The following is a 17,142-nucleotide window of genomic DNA, read 5'->3' as shown; positions in this document are numbered from 1 at the left end:
TGTATGGTGCAAAAGGATTTTGTCACCAAACTGTGCGAGTGATGGGATCCAAAGGAGCGGGGCTGAGCCTGCAAGCAAAATATCCTCAGGTCCCACGTGAGAGGCTGGATTTGTCCCACTGGAGCTGACTGCCAGCTGCATGCAGGGAAGCAGACATTCCCTTGTCCTCGCCCGGGTCATGCTGTCACAAACTTTTGCCACCGAGCAGTGGTTTTCTGAGGCCATGCACACGCACACCACGCTGAGCAGATCCTGAGACCACTGTGTGCCTTGTACTGGTGCTGCTGGAGGAACTGGCCAGGTGTTCAGACATCATTGCTGTGCATGGCACGCTGGCTCCAGCAACAAGAGGCACCGGCAGACTTGGCACATTCTCCTGGAGGAGCGACTCCACCGCCTCCACCGGATGATCAGCAGGAAAAGGAAAAAGGGAAAAGCGAAAAGGGAAAAGGGAAAAGGGAAAAGGGAAAAGGGAAAAGGAAAAGGAAAAGGAAAAGGAAAAGGAAAAGGAAAAGGAAAAGGAAAAGGAAAAGGAAAAGGAAAACCCTTGCAGCCACTGCGCTGCAAGATTCGTGTGGAGATGTCATGCTGGAGAGCGTATACTCCTGACACAAATCCTTACGTGATCAGGGAGGGAGATAAGATGTCAGCTCTAATGATAACCCAGATCAATAAAATCAAATAAACTTTCAAGCAATTACTAAAAAATAAAACGGATTCTGCTGGCATAATCTGACAACATACTGGCGGTGGGAGCAGACATGCATCACGATAAAGGAAAATCCTACTAGCAGAGTACAGTTTCATTAGATAAGCTGATACCTCATATAGCACTGATGATTCGTGCCAGAGAAAAGCACTGTAAGTTGCTGGCCTCGGAGTTTGCTATAAAATTCCCGTTAAGATCAGACAGTTGTGCACTCCAGCTCTCTCCAGCCTTCTTGCTAAAGCTTCCAGCAGACAATGAAGACTCTTATTTCCCCGGGCAATGAGGAGGAGGAGGAGGCCCTGTAGCAGACAGACCTTTTGTTTTCCCAGCAGCACCGGGCGCAGTGAACCGCGGGCGCAGGGAGCCACGCGAGCCAGCCAGGCTCTGCCTGCGGGCACGTCGCAGCTGCCAGCCGGGGCACAGGGCCTGCAGATCCTCCTCCTCCTCCTCACACAAAAACCTGCCGCCAGGTGTGCTGCAAGCCATCCCCACCTCTTGCGTGGCGCAAGCTTGTGAAGCACCTGCTGTGGAACCGCAGAAGGAATCCCAGGTAGATATTCTGGGATGTTAAACTTCCATGCATGTGTTCTCTTTAGAGGTGTGACTGTACTTACTCCCAGGGACAACACGCCTGTTCTAGCCCGCCTTCCTATATGAGCTCATGTCTTTTTTTGGCTTCTCCACCCACCCACTCCTATAGCCAGCTGTGTTCATTTTGTGACCATAAAGCAGATGCGGGTCAGGCTCCCAGCAAATTTCAATCTGGCTATTAACAAGCAAAGTCTGTTTAGCGCTGGGAGAGGCTTTACTCCGCCTCTCTCTGGCCTTTGGAAACTTCACAAAGTAGTCACGGCAGACTCTGAGGTGGAAATGATCATCCTACAACAGTACCCAATGCCTGTAGTGTCAATTGTCAGCTAGGGGTGGCAATCCCTCTTCATCAGTGAAGCTTAGGCAACCAGCTCAGCCTAGATCCTTACTGGTGGGGTGCTCTGTATGGCTTCTTCAAGCAGCTGGACAAAGGGATCTCTGGGAGATGAATGCTGTATCTGGAGCAGCAAGCTGCGTGGATGGTTCCTCTCAGCCGGCACGTTCTCACTCTCACTTCAGAGTAGGTATGCGCTGCTTAAGAGATGCAGGTTGGGTCCCAGCAGGGTGTATCATGGCTCCTCTGTGCCTCCTGGGCCAGCGGACAGAGAAGTACTTCAGTGATGCCTCAGGAGATAGAAGTGAAAGAGATCAGAGCTAAAAAAAAAAATAAAATTCCTGATGAGGGATGAGGTTGGGTGACCACAGCAAAACAGAACCTGGGAGGACCCATCACCCTGTACGTGGTCTGGAAACCCAGCACCTCCAAGCAAAAGTGGTATAGGTCATCACCAACCTCTTTAATGACCTTGGCACAAAGCCGTGGCTAAAAGCTGGTTGACGTAGTAGTTCCCACCCCGCCTTACTTACTGATCGGTGATGATATTAGACAGCGTTACACCTTATAGCATTACAGCAGTACTTCTCCTACAAAGGCATGAAGGTGTCACCATGCTGATGGACCCAGTTCGGTGTCACAGTTTGCGATATTTGGTATGGCCTCTCTGCCAGCTCTGGAGAAGACACCAGAAGACAAGAAGACATGTCACCAGAAGACAAGATAGTACCTTGATGTTGCAAGGAATTTGAAAAAAAAAAAAAAGTCAAAAGGAACCCAAATCAATGGATGCAAACATATATACACATATATGGGTATGGGTATGAACGCACAGACGCTCCCAGCCGAGCCTCCCCGAGCGCGCCTGTTCCCGGCGGGGCGGGGCGGGGGGCGGGGCGGGGGGCGGGGCGGGGGGCGGGGCGCGGGGCCGGGGCGCGGGGCCGGGGGCGGGGCGCGGGGCGGGGCGCGGGGCGGGGCGCGGGGCGGGGCGTGGCGCGGCGGCCGCCCGGGGTCGCTGCGGCGGCGGCGGCGGCGGGCGGGCGCGCGGCGCGGCCATGGCGGTGTTCGTGACGCGGCGGATCCCGGCCGAGGGGCTGCGGGTCCTGTCGCAGGCCGGCGGGTGAGCGCGGGGCCGGGTGCGGGGCCGGGTGCGGGACAGGCGGCGGGGTGACGGGCCGCGCTCCCGCCGCAGGTGCCGCGTCCAGCAGTGGGACTCGGAGGAGCCGGTGCCGCGGGCAGAGCTGCTGGCCGGCGTGGCGGGGAAGCGCGGGCTGCTCTGCCTCCTCTCCGACCGCATCGACCGCGAGGTGCTGGAGGCCGCCGGTGGGTGCGGGCTGCGGCCCCGAACCCCCCCCAACACCACCCCGTTCCCCCCCCCGTCCGCGGTCCCGCCGTCCCGGGGCGACGCTGGGCAGCCGCGTGCTGGTGGTATCTTGCAGGACCTGGCCTGAAAGTCATCAGCACCATGTCCGTGGGCTTTGACCACCTCTCCCTGGACGAAATCAAGAAGCGGTAACTAACCCTCCGGGGGGGGTGGGGGCGTGGGGGGGCAGCGGGGAGGGAGGCGAAGCCATTGGCACGGCCTGGGCCTGCACCTCCCTCTTGCTAGGTTGGGGTTGGGGTCACCCCCGACCCGCCTGAGGTCACCCCCGACCCGCCTGAGGTCACCCCTGACCCGGCTGGGGTCGCGGGAGCCTTTGGATGCTAGGGAAGGGCTAGGCTGACCCAACGGCAATTGAGAAGAGTCTTGAGGAGGAGGAAGGGCTCAGGGGCCAAAACGGGGGCCCTCTTGCTCGTGGTGCTGCAGGTACCTAGAAGGAGGTAATAGCTTCAGCAACCTGCCCAGAAACCTGTAGGTAGCACCACGAGGCTGGCGGCGTTGCCCCCGAGACCTTCCTTGCCTTGCAGAGGGATCCGGGTGGGGTACACCCCCGACGTCCTGACCGATGCCACTGCAGAACTCTCCGTGGCTTTGCTGCTGGCTGCGTGCCGCCGGCTGCCGGAGGCAGCGGAGCAGGTAAAGAAGTGAGTATCAGCAGCTGCCAGCTGGAGCAAGGGCCTGGCTTCTGAGCCTCCCAGTTGAGAGCTGCAGGAGAAAGCATGCCACACCAGACAGGTGAAGGCCAGAGTTTCACCCGGCTTGCACCAAAACATCTTGCAGGCCCAGGCCGAGTCCCCTGCAGTTCTGTGACACTTTGGAGATGCGCTCCGTGGGGGCTGTGAGAGGTGCAGAACTCCCCCTCTCTATGCTAGGTTAGCGGACCTGTGGCAGACAGCACCCAAAGCCACCACAGATCCCTCAAGGAGGACACACGTGGAAGGTCTGGCCATAGCTTCTAGGGCTGTGGTTAGTGGTGCCTAAAGTTGGCCCCAAGGTGGCTGCTGTGCGCCCAGGGTCCAAGCAGGTTCCTGCAGGAGACCACCGAGGTCACAAAACGGGAACCTGAGAGAATGTGGCTGGACAAGGCTATGAGCAGGCTCTCCCCTGCTGCTGTCTGACATTTGTTTCCATCTCACGCTCTCTGCCAGTGGTGGCTGGACAACGTGGAAGCCCTTATGGATGTGCGGCTATGGTCTGTCTGGTAGTACGGTGGGCATCATAGGTCTGGGGAGAATAGGTAAGTGCAGGTTGGGCTCAAGGTTCGTGTGTTGCTGTGGTGGCGGGGGGGGTGGGAGATTCCGCTGAGGCGGTGTCCCTGGCACTCGCCTCTAAAATCCAGGAGAACAAGGGGAGATGTGTAGGGCCTCCTCTGAACAGCGATCTTGACTCACCAGGCCCAAACCTTAGAAGTTTAAAGCGTTCAGACATGCCTGCTACCTGAACGCTACAGCAAACTGGACATTGTCCTCTCGATTTTTAGTTAAACGAATGCCCTGTACGAAGTCCAAGGTGACGTGCCTGTCATCCGTTCCGTTGTGAACTTTGTCAGCCGATGGCTTGTGTCTTTCCTTCTTTCTTGCTCCTAGGACAGGCAGTTGCCCACCGCCTAAAGCCGTTTGGGGTCAAGAAGTTTTTGTACGCTGGCACTTGTCCGAAATCAGAGTGCGCTGCGGAGTTTGCAGCTGAGTTTGGTAAGGAGGGCGGCAGAAGCGGGGGCGGCTGTCGGGCAGCGGCGGCAGGGCAGCGCGCAGCACTGTGGCTGGGTTGGCTCCGGGGGAAGTGTCACCCCACCAGGGCTGGCCCGCTGCACAGGGAGGGGCGAGCAGGAGGTTCTGGGGGGCTCCCTGGTGTAGCTGGTGTGAACCACCGTGGTGGCAACAGGGGAGGGGATGGCAAATCGCAAACGTTCCCTGCGCAGCGTCGGGGAGGGGCACCTGCTGCCTTGAGCCGGGCAATTCCAGCCGGAAAGCTGGACACACCTGGCCGTGAACTGGCTGCCCACCGGAATTGTGGGTTGTGGCCGTTCCTGCTGCTTTTGCATTTCATCTTTCCCTTGTGTCCATCTGTGTGTGACCCCCAGTTTTATCCCCGCAAGGAAGTGGAATGGAACAGACAGGGAGGGGACAGTGGCAGCTGCCCCTGGGAGGAAGGGAAGGGTCTTGTGGACCTCCCCCCCCCCCCCCCCCCCCCCCCCCCCCCCGCGAGATGGGTACCGAGGCATCTGTCCTGCACGGAGGAGGGGACAGGCTGAGGCTGACCACAGATCTTTGCTGAGATGCTGGCTGCTGGAAACAAACGTCAACTCTAACCTCCTGCTTTAACATTCATGTTAAATTAATGTCCGGCCAAGCCTGGGAATGTCTCTTAGCTGCGGAATGGGACTTTTCCGTGGCCCTGTTAAAGAGTCCCAAGACTTGCATCAAGTGCTAATTTTCACTCCAAAGCCAGTGCATTTCCAGTTGGTACTTTTTTGCATGAAATTATCGGCAGAACTTGTCTGTCTCCTTGCACTTTTCCTCTTGCCTCCAGGAGTGAAAGAGAGATTTAATGCTGGTGCAAACTGCTGCTGCCATATTTTGCTGTCTAAACATGAAATACATACCAGAGCCTCCTTCGGGCCAGACGGCTGAAGCATCACTCGTTTCCCCTTTGGCTCAATTTTAAATCAAAAGTGAAACAAAACACTGCAGTGCTATCTGCAGGAATGTGCATGGTTTCTCATGTTTTCTGGTCTTTGTGTCTCCCAGTCTGTGGAGGATGGTCAGCCAGGTCTCTTCAGAGCAGCACGTGCTTTCTGGTGAACCTTATGGATAAGAGGGTTGCTGAAGTGGGTTGGTGACATACCCGAGCAGAGCTGTGACCTCTTGTTTCTCCACTCAGTCCCACTCACGAGGCTGGCCAAAGAGTCGGACTTCGTTGTGGTGACTTGTGCTTTGACTCCGGCCACCCAGGGAATGTGCAACAAGGACTTTTTTGGCAGAATGAAGAAGACCTCTGTGTTCATCAACACGAGCAGGTAATTGCAACCTAGCTGCTGCACGGGGGGTGACTGCCACGCTGCCGACAGCTGTGGTTGCAGGGGAGAACTGGTAGGCTCTGAGGTGCGCTCCCGCTGGGACTCCAGACAGCCTGTACATGTTCATGGCTGCAGCTGCCGGAACCGTTTGTCCAGCACGTTGTCCATCCAGCCCAAGGTCTCTTGGGATCAAGGCAAAGGCATGGGAAGTTATTCAGGGGGCTGCAGCCTCTATCTCCTCCCCAGGGCCCCGTGTCCCACCCCGGTGAGGTGGACGGGCGGTGACAGTTGGGTGGTGTGGGGCTGAGGGCTTGTGCAAGAGACAGATGCAACTGCCAGAAGCCTTGCATTTGAGGTGGAGGCAGCTGCAACAGGACTCCTTGGTGGGGTCTGGCAGTAGCCTCCCGTTCCCGTTGCCTCCCACCGTGGCTGCCCTGGGGTCATCCTGTTCTCCAGCACCCAGCTCTTCTCCCTGCTGGTGGGCAGCCTGGAGCAGGAGCAGCTCATTGCAGTGGGAGGTTCAGATGCATCCCAGAGAGGGTCTGACCTCTGCTCAGGCAGCCCTGGGGACCTGGGGGCCGGTGCCCAGGCTGTCCTACATGACCCAAGCCCTGGCCACGCACTCCTGGGAGCCCACGGGACCCCTCAGCAGCAGCTTGGGCCTCTCTCTCTGTTTTCCAGGGGGGCCGTGGTGAACCAGGATGACCTGTATGATGCGCTGGCCCATGGGCAGATTGCAGCAGCAGGCCTGGATGTCACGACACCGGAGCCACTGCCCACTGACCACCCCCTGCTCTCCCTCAAGAACTGTGGTAAGTGGGCAGCAAGGCCCCCAGTGTGCTCCAGCAGCCTGTGCTTGGGGTGCCTTGGGTGCCCACAGCTGGGGACCCGCTAGCTGGTGTGACGAGATTCTCTGTCCCCGTTAGCCTGCCAGTGCAAGCATACACTAAAATGCGGAAGGACAGAAAGGTCAAGTGTATTTGAGCAGACTGTGCCCACTGTACGATGCAGGGAGCTGCCAGAGGGGAAGATCTCACCAATGTGATGTCAAACTAGTACGGGAAGTATTATAATTCTCCAGAAAGCAGTTGAGATCAGCTCATTTTTTAGCACCTTCCTGATGGATCTCCATTCAGGGGGCTGAGGCATGGGGTGAAATTCCTGAAGGGGTCTGATACCAGCAGGTGCCTGAATGGGAAAGCAAATGCCTGCTGGTGGCCTGCCAAGTTCTGTTATTCTGTAAACTCCTGGGCATATACTCAGTTAGAAAAGCTTCCCATGCAGCTAAACAGCTGGGTGCTGGATCTACCTAGAGGAACCTTGGCCTTCAGAGCGCTGCAGCCACTGCGGGGCTCGCCCGTTAGCCCACCCGCTGTGAGCCTGGTGTGGGATGAGCAAGGGTTTCTTTGCAGGTGGGCTAGCTGCATCCCCTGGACAGCCCAAGGCAACTTTCACAACAAGGCATCAGGCCGCTGGGAAGGTGCTGGTCCCAGGACTAGTGCGTGTCTTCTCCAGAGGAGGTTAGGTCGGAGGAGAAAGGCTGGTTAGGAAGGGGCTTGCTCAGCTGCTCTTGTGCTTCAGCATCGCCAAACCGCTGGAGGCAGGAGCACCTTCAGCCAGGGGCCAGTAGCTGATCGCCGCTTGATTCACCAGTGCTTTCCCGAGACCTTGCTGAGAGCTGCTGTGTGGGGCAGGATGATATTTTGGGGCAGGATGATATTTTAGCGCAGGACGTTGGCAAAACCCTCAGTCTTAGTTCCTGGGATCCTCGTTGGTGAAGGGTGAAGGGGCTGTGCTAGGGGCTGCTTCTTATGGCCTTGCCACGTACCAGCACAGTTCCATCCTCACAGGCATCACAGGCTGGCCAGCAGCCTGGGACAAGTTAGGGATAGCTCCTGGTGTGTTCACTGCCTTCCCTGGCGTGGCCTTCAGTGAGTATCTTGGCCTGTCCCCTGTAAAGCTGGAGCAGGAGCTTTCCTCCTCCACAGGCTCGCAGGTATCCCTTGAGGCAGAAAAAAAAAAAAAGACAGAAATGCAACACCGAGCAGGCAGTGCTTTCTAGTTAGAAAGTAACCATCTTGTGATTGTCTGCTACCCCGTCACTGGTGCAGGGGCAGGGTGCCTGTTCCTACCTGGGTGCCGGGCTGTGCTGGGGTGGCCAGCCCTGCTGAGAGCTGATGGCACCAGGTGGGCCAGAGCAGCTCCCTCTTGCACGATCGAGTGCCTTGGCTGCTCAAGCTGCCCCCAAAGCGTGCGAGCCAGCGTGTGCATCTTCACTTGCATGGGCAAAGTACTGGAGTGGCTGTGCAGGATGTTCTCTTTCCAGGAAGGAGGGTTTTGGAGTAGGAAAAGGCTGTTTCCAAAAAAAACCCAAAAAAAACCCCAAACCATAGAGGCACGCATGACGATTGGGGATGGCCTGTGACCAAGCGTTCGTTTCTGAAAAACAGGTTCATAGCTGTTGCTCTGATTATCTTTTTGCTAAAGAATATTTTTGATTTGTTTGCTTTGGTCCCCATAGTAGACAGTGTGAGAAACTATAAAAGCAGAGACTTTCTGGAAATACTTACAGGGCTTCTGAGATCTTAGGAATATCACCAAGCAAGAGAAAAGCAAATACATACGTATTCACGGAAATGAGGCTTTGATAATTCTGAAACTATTCGCAGCTTTCACCCAAACCTGCCAGATAGTTTCAGCAGCTGGAGGAGCACGGAACCCAGGCTGGTGGCCCCACAGTCCTTCTTGGGAAGGCCTTCTCTCCCCGGGGCAGCAGCCTGTCAGGTTTCTGCATTGTTGGTAAATGTTCTCTGTTAGAAAACAACCAGGGACTGCAGTGCAAGTACCTTGGGCAAGTACCACCCGCTACTAATGTTATAATAATTTACGACTAAAGCAGCTTTGGCTTGGTCCTTTCTACTGCCCTGACCGTGCCACAGCATGGCAGCTCTGTTCAGCAGGGGCAGTTTGCCTCCACACGTGCCTCTCCCGTGCACCCAGGGGTCTGTAAAACAATGTTTCACGACAGTATTCAGGTCCTTGCCCGTAGAGGTGCTGGTTCGTGCTTGTCCATGAGCAAAACCTCCTAAAGCTGTGTGGGAGCGGCAGCGTGCAATTTTCAGTGCGTGTTTGTTGCAGGGATGGTATCTGACATCTACTGCCAACTCTCAGTCCGTGCGGGAAGGTAAGTACCAAGCCTGAACGCAGAAAGGAGGACCCACTCTTGGCTGACTGTCTTTTTGCCTGAAGGACTTAAAAAATAGCTTAGTCAGCCGTTTATCAGATGTCTTTTCCAGTCCTCAGTGGCTGATGATTTTCTTTCAGGCTCTATGGCTGATGTAATCCCAGTGTAGCTGTGGGGGGCGCAGGATGCAGGTTGCCCCCCATGGGAAGGCCCCTGTAAGAGGTCAGCAAAGGTAAGAAATGAGCAAGGAACTCCCTGTCCCCTGCAGTGATTCTGCCGCACATCGGGAGTGCCACGTATGCCACAAGAAGCACCATGGCAGTGCTGGCAGCCAACAACCTGCTGGCCGGGCTGCGAGGGGAGCCCATGCCCCACGAGCTGCTGCTGTGACGGCCAGAGCCCCGCTCCCTCAGAGCAGCAGGACTTGGCGTTCCCTTCCCTGGAGAAGCCTCGTGGACCAGTCCTGTGCCTCCTCGCCTCTGCAGCAGCATGCCAGTGGTGCCTGTGGTGAGGGAACTGCGCTGTAGCCATTAAAGAGAAGCAGTGACCACGTTGTGCTCATTTCATTTGATAACAGGGCGCGGGGCAGAGCACACAGCGCTGCGGGGTCTGCGGGTCCATCCATCAAGGCGATGGATGGGGTTTGGCCCCAGCTCAGAAAAACGCTCTCCAGCTCCAGGAAGGGCAGAGAGGCAGGTCTCGGCACAGCCCACGGCCGAGGATGTCTTGCTGAATTGGTGCCAAGGTGTGATGCTTCTGTTCCGCAGGTGTCTAAAGAAAAGCAAAAAAGCTTGCGTGCCCCCCCCCCCAGCATCACCAGCTCTGTCTTTTGTATCTCTTAACTAATTCTGGGCATGGCTCTGAAGGGAATTGCAAACTGCAATTCATGCTGGGAGGTTCTGCAGCCCCACACTGGTTCCCCCCCTCCCCAGTTCATTTTTTTTTCCCAGACACGTGTTAGTGCAAAGGAAAAGCTGAGCGGGGTGCCAAGCCTCTAGCTGCCAGGAGAGGCCTGGCTGAGCACATCTGAGCCCATTTCAGGGGCTTTTGAGGGTTTTGTCCCTCCTGCAACAATTGTGCCGCTTCTGTAAATGGGGGTTGGAACCCATCTCTCGCTGGTAGTCCTCCCCAGCAAGCTTCTGCTCCAGCTGGTGAAACAACTGGTGAGGCGTGCCCCTTGGATTGCACCTGCACGCTCTTTACCATGTCCTGTTTGAGGGATGCGTGCTCCAATGACATTTCCTTAAGGAAAAGATAGGTGGCTGTGACATTGCATTGCAGCAGCAGGAGAAATGTTAACACATTGAAATCTGGTCAGAAATCCTGCTTTCAACGCGTGTGTTGAGTGTGATCCCCCAGCATCTTCCCACTGCAAGGGTGGAAAGGCTCAAGGAAGTTTTCCAGTTTTGTACGGGGCGTGCCCATAAGCTGTCTGCCGCAGGATCCTGCGCAGAATAAAAGGCAAGGATTTGACGTATAGGATTGTTGCATTTTGAAATCAACACCGAAGTGCGTTAAACAAGCAGTCACGTTACTTTGCTGGAGTTCTACCAGAGGCTTGTCGTGCGCCCAGTCTTGCAGTGACAGCGCTGCCACAGCTGGACACAGCTGCAAATTGTGAACTTGTGTTCCCGTGTGTGATGAGGGAGTCTGTTAAATTGAACTTCTCACGTTCTACCTCTGTAGGGTGGTCGGGGAGCCTTGGCAAGGGCAGTCTGCTCGGGCTGGTGCGGGGGGACGAGACCTGGGTCTGGTCCATCCCTGCCTGGCGGTGATGAAGCTGCTTGGAGGCAAATGTCGACCTCACCGTGGTCCCATCCCTTTGCACCCTCCTGGCACCTACGGCCACAGGGCAGAGGGGACAGCCCTGCCGATCACGGTCACGGCCGCTCCGGCCAGCTCCGTGGGTGCCCTCACTGCATGGTGTGGAGATGGCTCTCACCCGTTTCAGACCAGTCTCCTCCCAGCTCCGTGTGCTCCCAGTCATGCTGGGGAACAAGGTGAAAAGCGGACCTTGACTCGAGTCCCCTTTGAGCTGTACTCTCGGTCAGGCCCCCTCCTCTCCCAGCCTCATTGCTCTTCCTCTGCTCAGGTTTCAACATTCAGAGCAGCGTATGAAACCGGGACAGTCTTGTTTCTGAGGCTGCAAGAGGCGTGGAGAGGAGGAGGAGGAGGAGGAGGTGAGTGAACATTTCAGTTCACTTGATCCCAGGGGAATTCCATCCCCCAGACACAGAACACAAGGCGTGCCCGGTGTGTTCAGCCAGGGCAGGTGCTGAAGGTGCGGAGCAGCGATGAGCTCTGCCGGCAGCAGAGCACCTGCACCAGCCACCCAGCTGCTACCAGGTCATCTCCACCCTATGTTTCCTCCAAAGGCAAGACTGGACCAGTTCGGTTGGCCTCACGGGCACGGGAACCCACCGTGCGCTCCACAGCGCAACATGTAAGCGTAACCCAGGAGCTCGTGGCTTTGGAGGAGCCGCCTTCAGTCAGGATTAAACATGACTAGAGACGGTGCCTTGAAGCAAGGTTGAAAAGCTGTCCCTCATCCCCGGGCAAAGAACTGGGATTTCTGCTTGGTGCGTGGGATGGATGAGCATGGGATGGATTAGCATGGGCACCCTGCTTCCAAGCCATGTGGGCTCCAGCGCGATCTCCAGACCAGCCCCCTCTCTCATCCCCCCAGCTCTGCTTCTCTGTAGGCATTGGCTTGGCCTGTTGCATTGGATTTCGGTTTAGCAGAGTGATAACAGCCACGCACCGCAACGGCAGGGCAAACACAGTACCGCGATTCCAATACACGGTGGGATCGCAGCAGCAAAGTGATGACCATCACCAGTCTCTGGATGCTCCACTGTCACCGTGCTGGGCAAGCACGTTGGCCTGGAGCCAGCTCAAGGCTGTTGCTCTCTTCTTGCTGTTTAGTGCTTGTGCTGGGCTGAGCCAGGTGAACCTCCCTGTGGTGGCCAGGCTCATGCAGGAGGACACCCGGGCTCCTTCTGTGGTGGCCAGGGTGAATGGTGGCACAAGCGGCTGATCCACCCAGCTGAGAGGTGTGTTTGTACAGCAAGGGCTGCTCAGCTGTGGCCACCCGTGCCCTCTCCTCTGCGCCTTCACCTTTGCAGGCGTTTGCCAACGTGCCTTTGCACCGTGGAAGGGGAGGTGCGGGCTCAGTGTCGTCCCCACTCGTGCCCCCCCATTCCCAGAACCAAGTGATTCTGCAGCCAGGCAAATGCCTCTGGGCTAAACATATGTCCCGGCTGAGGTTTACCAAGTCTCAGCAAACGTCAGCCTTCAGCAGTAAACCGGGGTGAAGCTCAGCCACCGGACCATGACCCAGCCTCCCCACCAGCCATCCCCGCTGTGTCTGCCCTGGGAGCAGCTGCCCTGACGGCATAGCATCGGTCTCACCGACCCAGCCACCTCTCCGTGTCCAGCAGAGCGAAGGTCTGAGCACCAGAGACAGCCCACTCCTCCCCACCAGCCAGCTGCCTCCTTTTTTATAGCCACTGAAGATGCCAGATGGGATCTTCAGCTGGTACAGACCATGGTGCCTACCTGCTGTGGCTCTGCCTGGCCATGCCACACGCCCAGGGAGGAAAGACCCTTCCTCCTATGGTCTGAAGGCCCCCACCACACTTGAGGTCTTGCTGAGAGCTGCTTTGCTCATGCCTGTAGAAATCACCCTGAAAAAGAGAGACACAAAGCCTCAGCTGCTTGACTGATGCAAAACCAGCACTGAAATGCTGGTGCAAGGGGAGGGGGCTGCACAGGCAGGAGGGGAAGCGTCTCCTTCCCAGCTCAGGAGCTTGCTGGTGATGCTCCCAGCAGCAATGCTGACAGCCCCTCTCCACTGAGCTCCAGGAGCCAGGAGGAAGAGCCTCGTGGTTCCCCACACAGGGAGGCTGCCGCCCGGCCAGACCTCTGCTGGCAGGTGCCCAGTGCCCAGCACAGCTTCCCCGCAGCCATCCCAGCCAGCCAGCCCAGTCTGCACTGTGCTTTCCAGCTCTCAGCCCATATAAAAGCTGAGCAGGGTGCTGCGGAATAGTCCAAAATACTTCTGAGGGGTTGAGAGGGGAGGGCAGCAGCTGGCAGTGTCCTAAGCCTGGTGCAGGGAGGGAGCTGAAACACACAGAGAAAAGCCTGTGCTTGGGAATTAAAGTTCATCTGCTCCTCTTTCTGTCCCATGGCAAGTGTTCTTGCTAAATTCCCAGCTTGATTTCCTCTTGATTACTACGATAGGAATGGTAGCTATTGAAATATGTTCATTAATTAGTTGCCGGTGCTGGCTAGTTAAAGGAAGACTTTTGCTTCATGCCTCAGAGAGTCTCTGACATGTTCATCAACGTGTTTTGATTACAAGCCTTGCTGATCACTGTATGCCCACACATCAGAAACAGAAAGTGTCTGGGAAGTTTTTAATGAGAACTCTGCTGACCAAGGAAAGGCTTGTGGCCGTGGTGGTAGGGAGGAATGACTGGGCTCCCAAGCATCTCAACTGGCTGGAAATTTTCCAATTGATGTAACAGAAATCAGAAGGATTTACTTCGATGTGAAAGTCTTGGCTGTATTACATGGGCGCAAGCCCGTCAGGTGAGTTTGTTGGTCTGTATGCTTTTTCAGTTTTGATACTAAAGATTCTGGTATTAGCGAAGTTACTGTAACGCTGAAGGATATTGACTAAATATTCAGCAGGTTATCGTGACCCCTAACAATGTGAGAAATAGTTAAGCGCAAATGAAACGGTATCTGAGCACTTGTATTAGATCCCCCGATTACGTTAAGAAATAAGATACAAGATTGTAACTAAGGCTGCCAGAATGACTGGAGCACATCTCAGGTGTCACATCTTAAAAGAGTACCTTCTGCAGCTGTCTATCATTTTGCCAGGCACAGAAATTAGATATTAGGATATCAGGAAGAAATTCTTCCCTGTGAGGGTGGTAAGACCCTGGCCCAGGCTGCCCGGAGCAGCTGTGGGTGCCCCATCCCTGGGGGGGCTCAAGGCCAGGCTGGACGGGGCTGGGGGCAGCCTGGGCTGGGGGGGGGGGTGTCCATGCCCATGGCAGGGGGTTGGAATTAAGACAGTCTTTGAAGTCCCTTCAAGTCCAAGGTGTTCTGTGATTCTACGAGAAATCATCGATAAGCCCTTTCTGAAAAGATTTTGTTTTCTAGAAATACTTAAAACCCTGTAGGTAATAAAATGTTAACCTTATCACTCTGCTCCTGCTTAAAGGAACCTGTAGTTTTTTAGGCAAGTCCGAGTGTGGCTGGTCAGAGCTGAATGTACTGACAGCAAAGTATGAGTAAGTCTTGTCCGTCCAAGAGGAAACACCTCTTGACAAGATTTCTTGCTCAGTAAGTTCTGGAAATACTCCATACCAGCAGTCACTAGTCAAAACTTTGGGCCACCAGCAGCTAAATAGCTAGCCAGTGTGGCGAGCTGCAGCAGCTCCCAGGGCAGAGCAGCATCAACATCTTCCCACAAGGAATTCAGAGAGCAACAATGACAACAGATTATGGATTTTACAGATGCTGCGTAGATACTAATGCTATTTCAGCTTTTACAAAAAGCATATTCTACTAGGGCAAAATTCTTACTGAGTGATGTACAGGCTTTTACAACTAGCTTTTGCTAGAACAAGTATTTCTTTACAGGTTGACATGAACAGTAATTATCATTTTGACCGTGCCTTTCAAGCAGCCTGTTCTGGTGGTTATTTGGCTGATGGTGCTGATGAGATTCACGCTCACCCTGCCATGGGGGAAGGAGCTTTTCACACCAGCAGGGCAGCTGCTGCTTTCACCACACGCTCACAGCAGAAGGAAGAGCCTAGGGAAGAGGCGCAGGAACGCAGTCCCTCTGGACAGGTGGCCGGTGGTCATGCTTGCTCTTTTGAGCTGCTGGCAAGGGTCAGCCCCCAGCATGTAACCCAGAAGCAGTAAAAGGTGGTAAAACTGCCACAGAAGCAAGAGGATTTGCTGCCGCAGTTCGGCACTTGAAGTACATAATGATGTTTTGAACAACCATTGCCAGGGGACTTCCTGAACAGAAATATTCTTGCTGGGGTTTGGTAGCATTTTACAAGGCTGAATTATGAGCAAAGGGATGCTTGTGGACCGACCTAGTGAGATTGCAGCGTCCTGGTGGAAGTCGCCGACGCGAGTGAACAGCGCTGGCTGCCCGCAGACGCAGCTGGCAGAGGCCAGAGCAAACAACCTAGCCTCTGTGGAAGTTTTCCAACAGGAAATTTTGCCACAGTCTTCCCAAGACTTATTTTCTCTGGCAGGAACAGCAAACCTTCAAAAGTGGTTCCACAGCGCAAGCAAACACAAGGCTTCAGCTAAGCGTGCGCTCCTACAGTTACGCAGATGCGATGTTGATGTGTGGCTTCTACCGACTGACGTCTTCCATTAGTTCGATCATTCCTTTTCATAGGAAGCTCCAGGCTGAGTATTTTCACGTAATATTAAGAAAAAATTAAGGGAGTGCAGTATAGCATTTAAATTGCAGACTGCTACTTTTATGCCTTTTCAAAATCTGTTTAACTGCCCTGAATGACGTGAATGATGCCATCATGTCATGCAATTTGGTCCCGGCGGCACTAGTACATTGTGTTAAGCAAGTCACCAAACCAGCCTTTGTTAGTTGCCTTATGCGGCAGATCTGGAAGGTCACCAATGAGAATTTAGATGTTGTCACCAAAAAATAATCGCCCCATTACCTAGCCCCTTAGCCTTGCTACCTTGCCAGCACGAGCACCTGCACAGTCACAAAATGACCTTATCAGGGAACTGATACTGCTAGGAAAATAATGTCTGTAATTTCCATGCACAAGTGGGGATGCTCCCAGGATCCCAAGGCTATCCAGCCTTCATCTGATGAGGGAGAGGCAGGCAACGTGCCCCTTCCCATCAAGGCTGCGGCAGGAGCAAGAATCCCTTCAGGGAGGTCAGCCAGCCATTGGACGTCTCAAATGGTGCACATGAAACATTTTTAATGCCGCCTTCAGAGCAGAGAACTAGCCAGAAGACAGCCCACCGCACCGGGGCAGTGGTTCCATGAGACACGAAACCAAAGCCACCACGGTGAAGTCCAGCCACACTCTCCTGGTTTGGACTAGCTCACAAAGCATCGATGGGCCAACACGGTCCTTCAAGACCTCATACTGGCTCAAATGTGGACCCACTTCACGTTGATTAGCTATGACATCATGATGTCCTTCTATGAGACGATGACCTGCCTAGTGGATGATGGAAAGGCAGTGAGTGGTGCCTACCTGGACCTTAGTACAGCCTTGGACACAGTCTCCTACAGCATTCTCCTGGGGAAACTGCCTGCTCATGGCTGGGACGGGTGTGCTCTGCGCTGGGTTAAAAGCTGCCTGGATGGCTTGAGGAGCGGTGGTGAACGGAGCTACATCCTGTGGTGGCCACTCACACGTGGTGTCCTCTGGGCTCTCCGTGCTGGGGCCAGCCCTGGGTAACGTTATCAACGATCTGGACAAGGAGATAAGAGTGCGCCCTCAGTTTGCAGATGACACCAAGCTGGGGGTGAGGGAAGACTGTTGACGTGCTACAGGGCAGGAGGCTCTGCCGAGGGAACGGGGCAGGCTGGGCTGATGGGCCAAGGCCGATTGTACACGGTTGAACAAGGCTCACTGCCTGGTCCTGCACGTGGGTCACACCAGCCCCTCAGGGCTGGGCCCCCCGCTGCAGGAGGGTGGATACTAGGATTTTTTTTTTTTTTTTTCTTCATTTCTTCACGGAAAGGGTGGTCAAGCATTGCCACAGGCTGCCCAGGGAGGTGGTGGAGTCACCGTCCCTGGGGGAGTTTAAAAAAACCACGCAGATGCGGCGCCTGGGGACATGGTTTGGTGTGGGCTTGGTAGTCCTGGGCTAACGGTCAGATCTTTTGATCTTAAAG

General features: G+C 55.1%; 1 protein-coding gene across 3 annotated transcripts; it reads left to right on the top strand.

Moving 5' to 3' along the window:
• The first annotated feature begins 2,636 nt into the window (after nucleotides 1-2,636).
• Nucleotides 2,637-9,765, top strand: GRHPR (glyoxylate and hydroxypyruvate reductase). 3 transcript variants are annotated; one of them, XM_037373858.1, is made up of 10 exons: nucleotides 2,637-2,754; nucleotides 2,827-2,957; nucleotides 3,074-3,146; nucleotides 3,543-3,659; nucleotides 4,164-4,252; nucleotides 4,602-4,706; nucleotides 5,896-6,031; nucleotides 6,713-6,843; nucleotides 9,170-9,215; nucleotides 9,356-9,469. In XM_037373858.1, the coding sequence occupies exons 1-10, from the start codon at nucleotides 2,690-2,692 to the stop codon at nucleotides 9,366-9,368; spliced, it is 906 nt and encodes a 301-aa protein (XP_037229755.1). In that variant the 5' UTR covers nucleotides 2,637-2,689; the 3' UTR covers nucleotides 9,369-9,469. The 3 variants fall into 3 exon arrangements, with proteins under 3 accessions (XP_037229755.1, XP_037229754.1, XP_037229756.1); XM_037373857.1 differs by lacking the exons at nucleotides 9,170-9,215; nucleotides 9,356-9,469 and adding an exon at nucleotides 9,484-9,765; XM_037373859.1 differs by lacking the exon at nucleotides 9,170-9,215 and having other exon boundaries at nucleotides 9,356-9,472.
• Nucleotides 9,766-17,142: the final 7,377 nt, after the last annotated feature.

The sequence above is a fragment of the Falco rusticolus genome, chromosome Z (genome assembly GCF_015220075.1).
Source record: "Falco rusticolus isolate bFalRus1 chromosome Z, bFalRus1.pri, whole genome shotgun sequence".
Lineage (NCBI taxonomy): Eukaryota > Metazoa > Chordata > Aves > Falconiformes > Falconidae > Falco > Falco rusticolus.
Note: the sequence above shows the minus strand (reverse complement) of the source record. Positions and strands in the feature narration are given on the sequence as shown.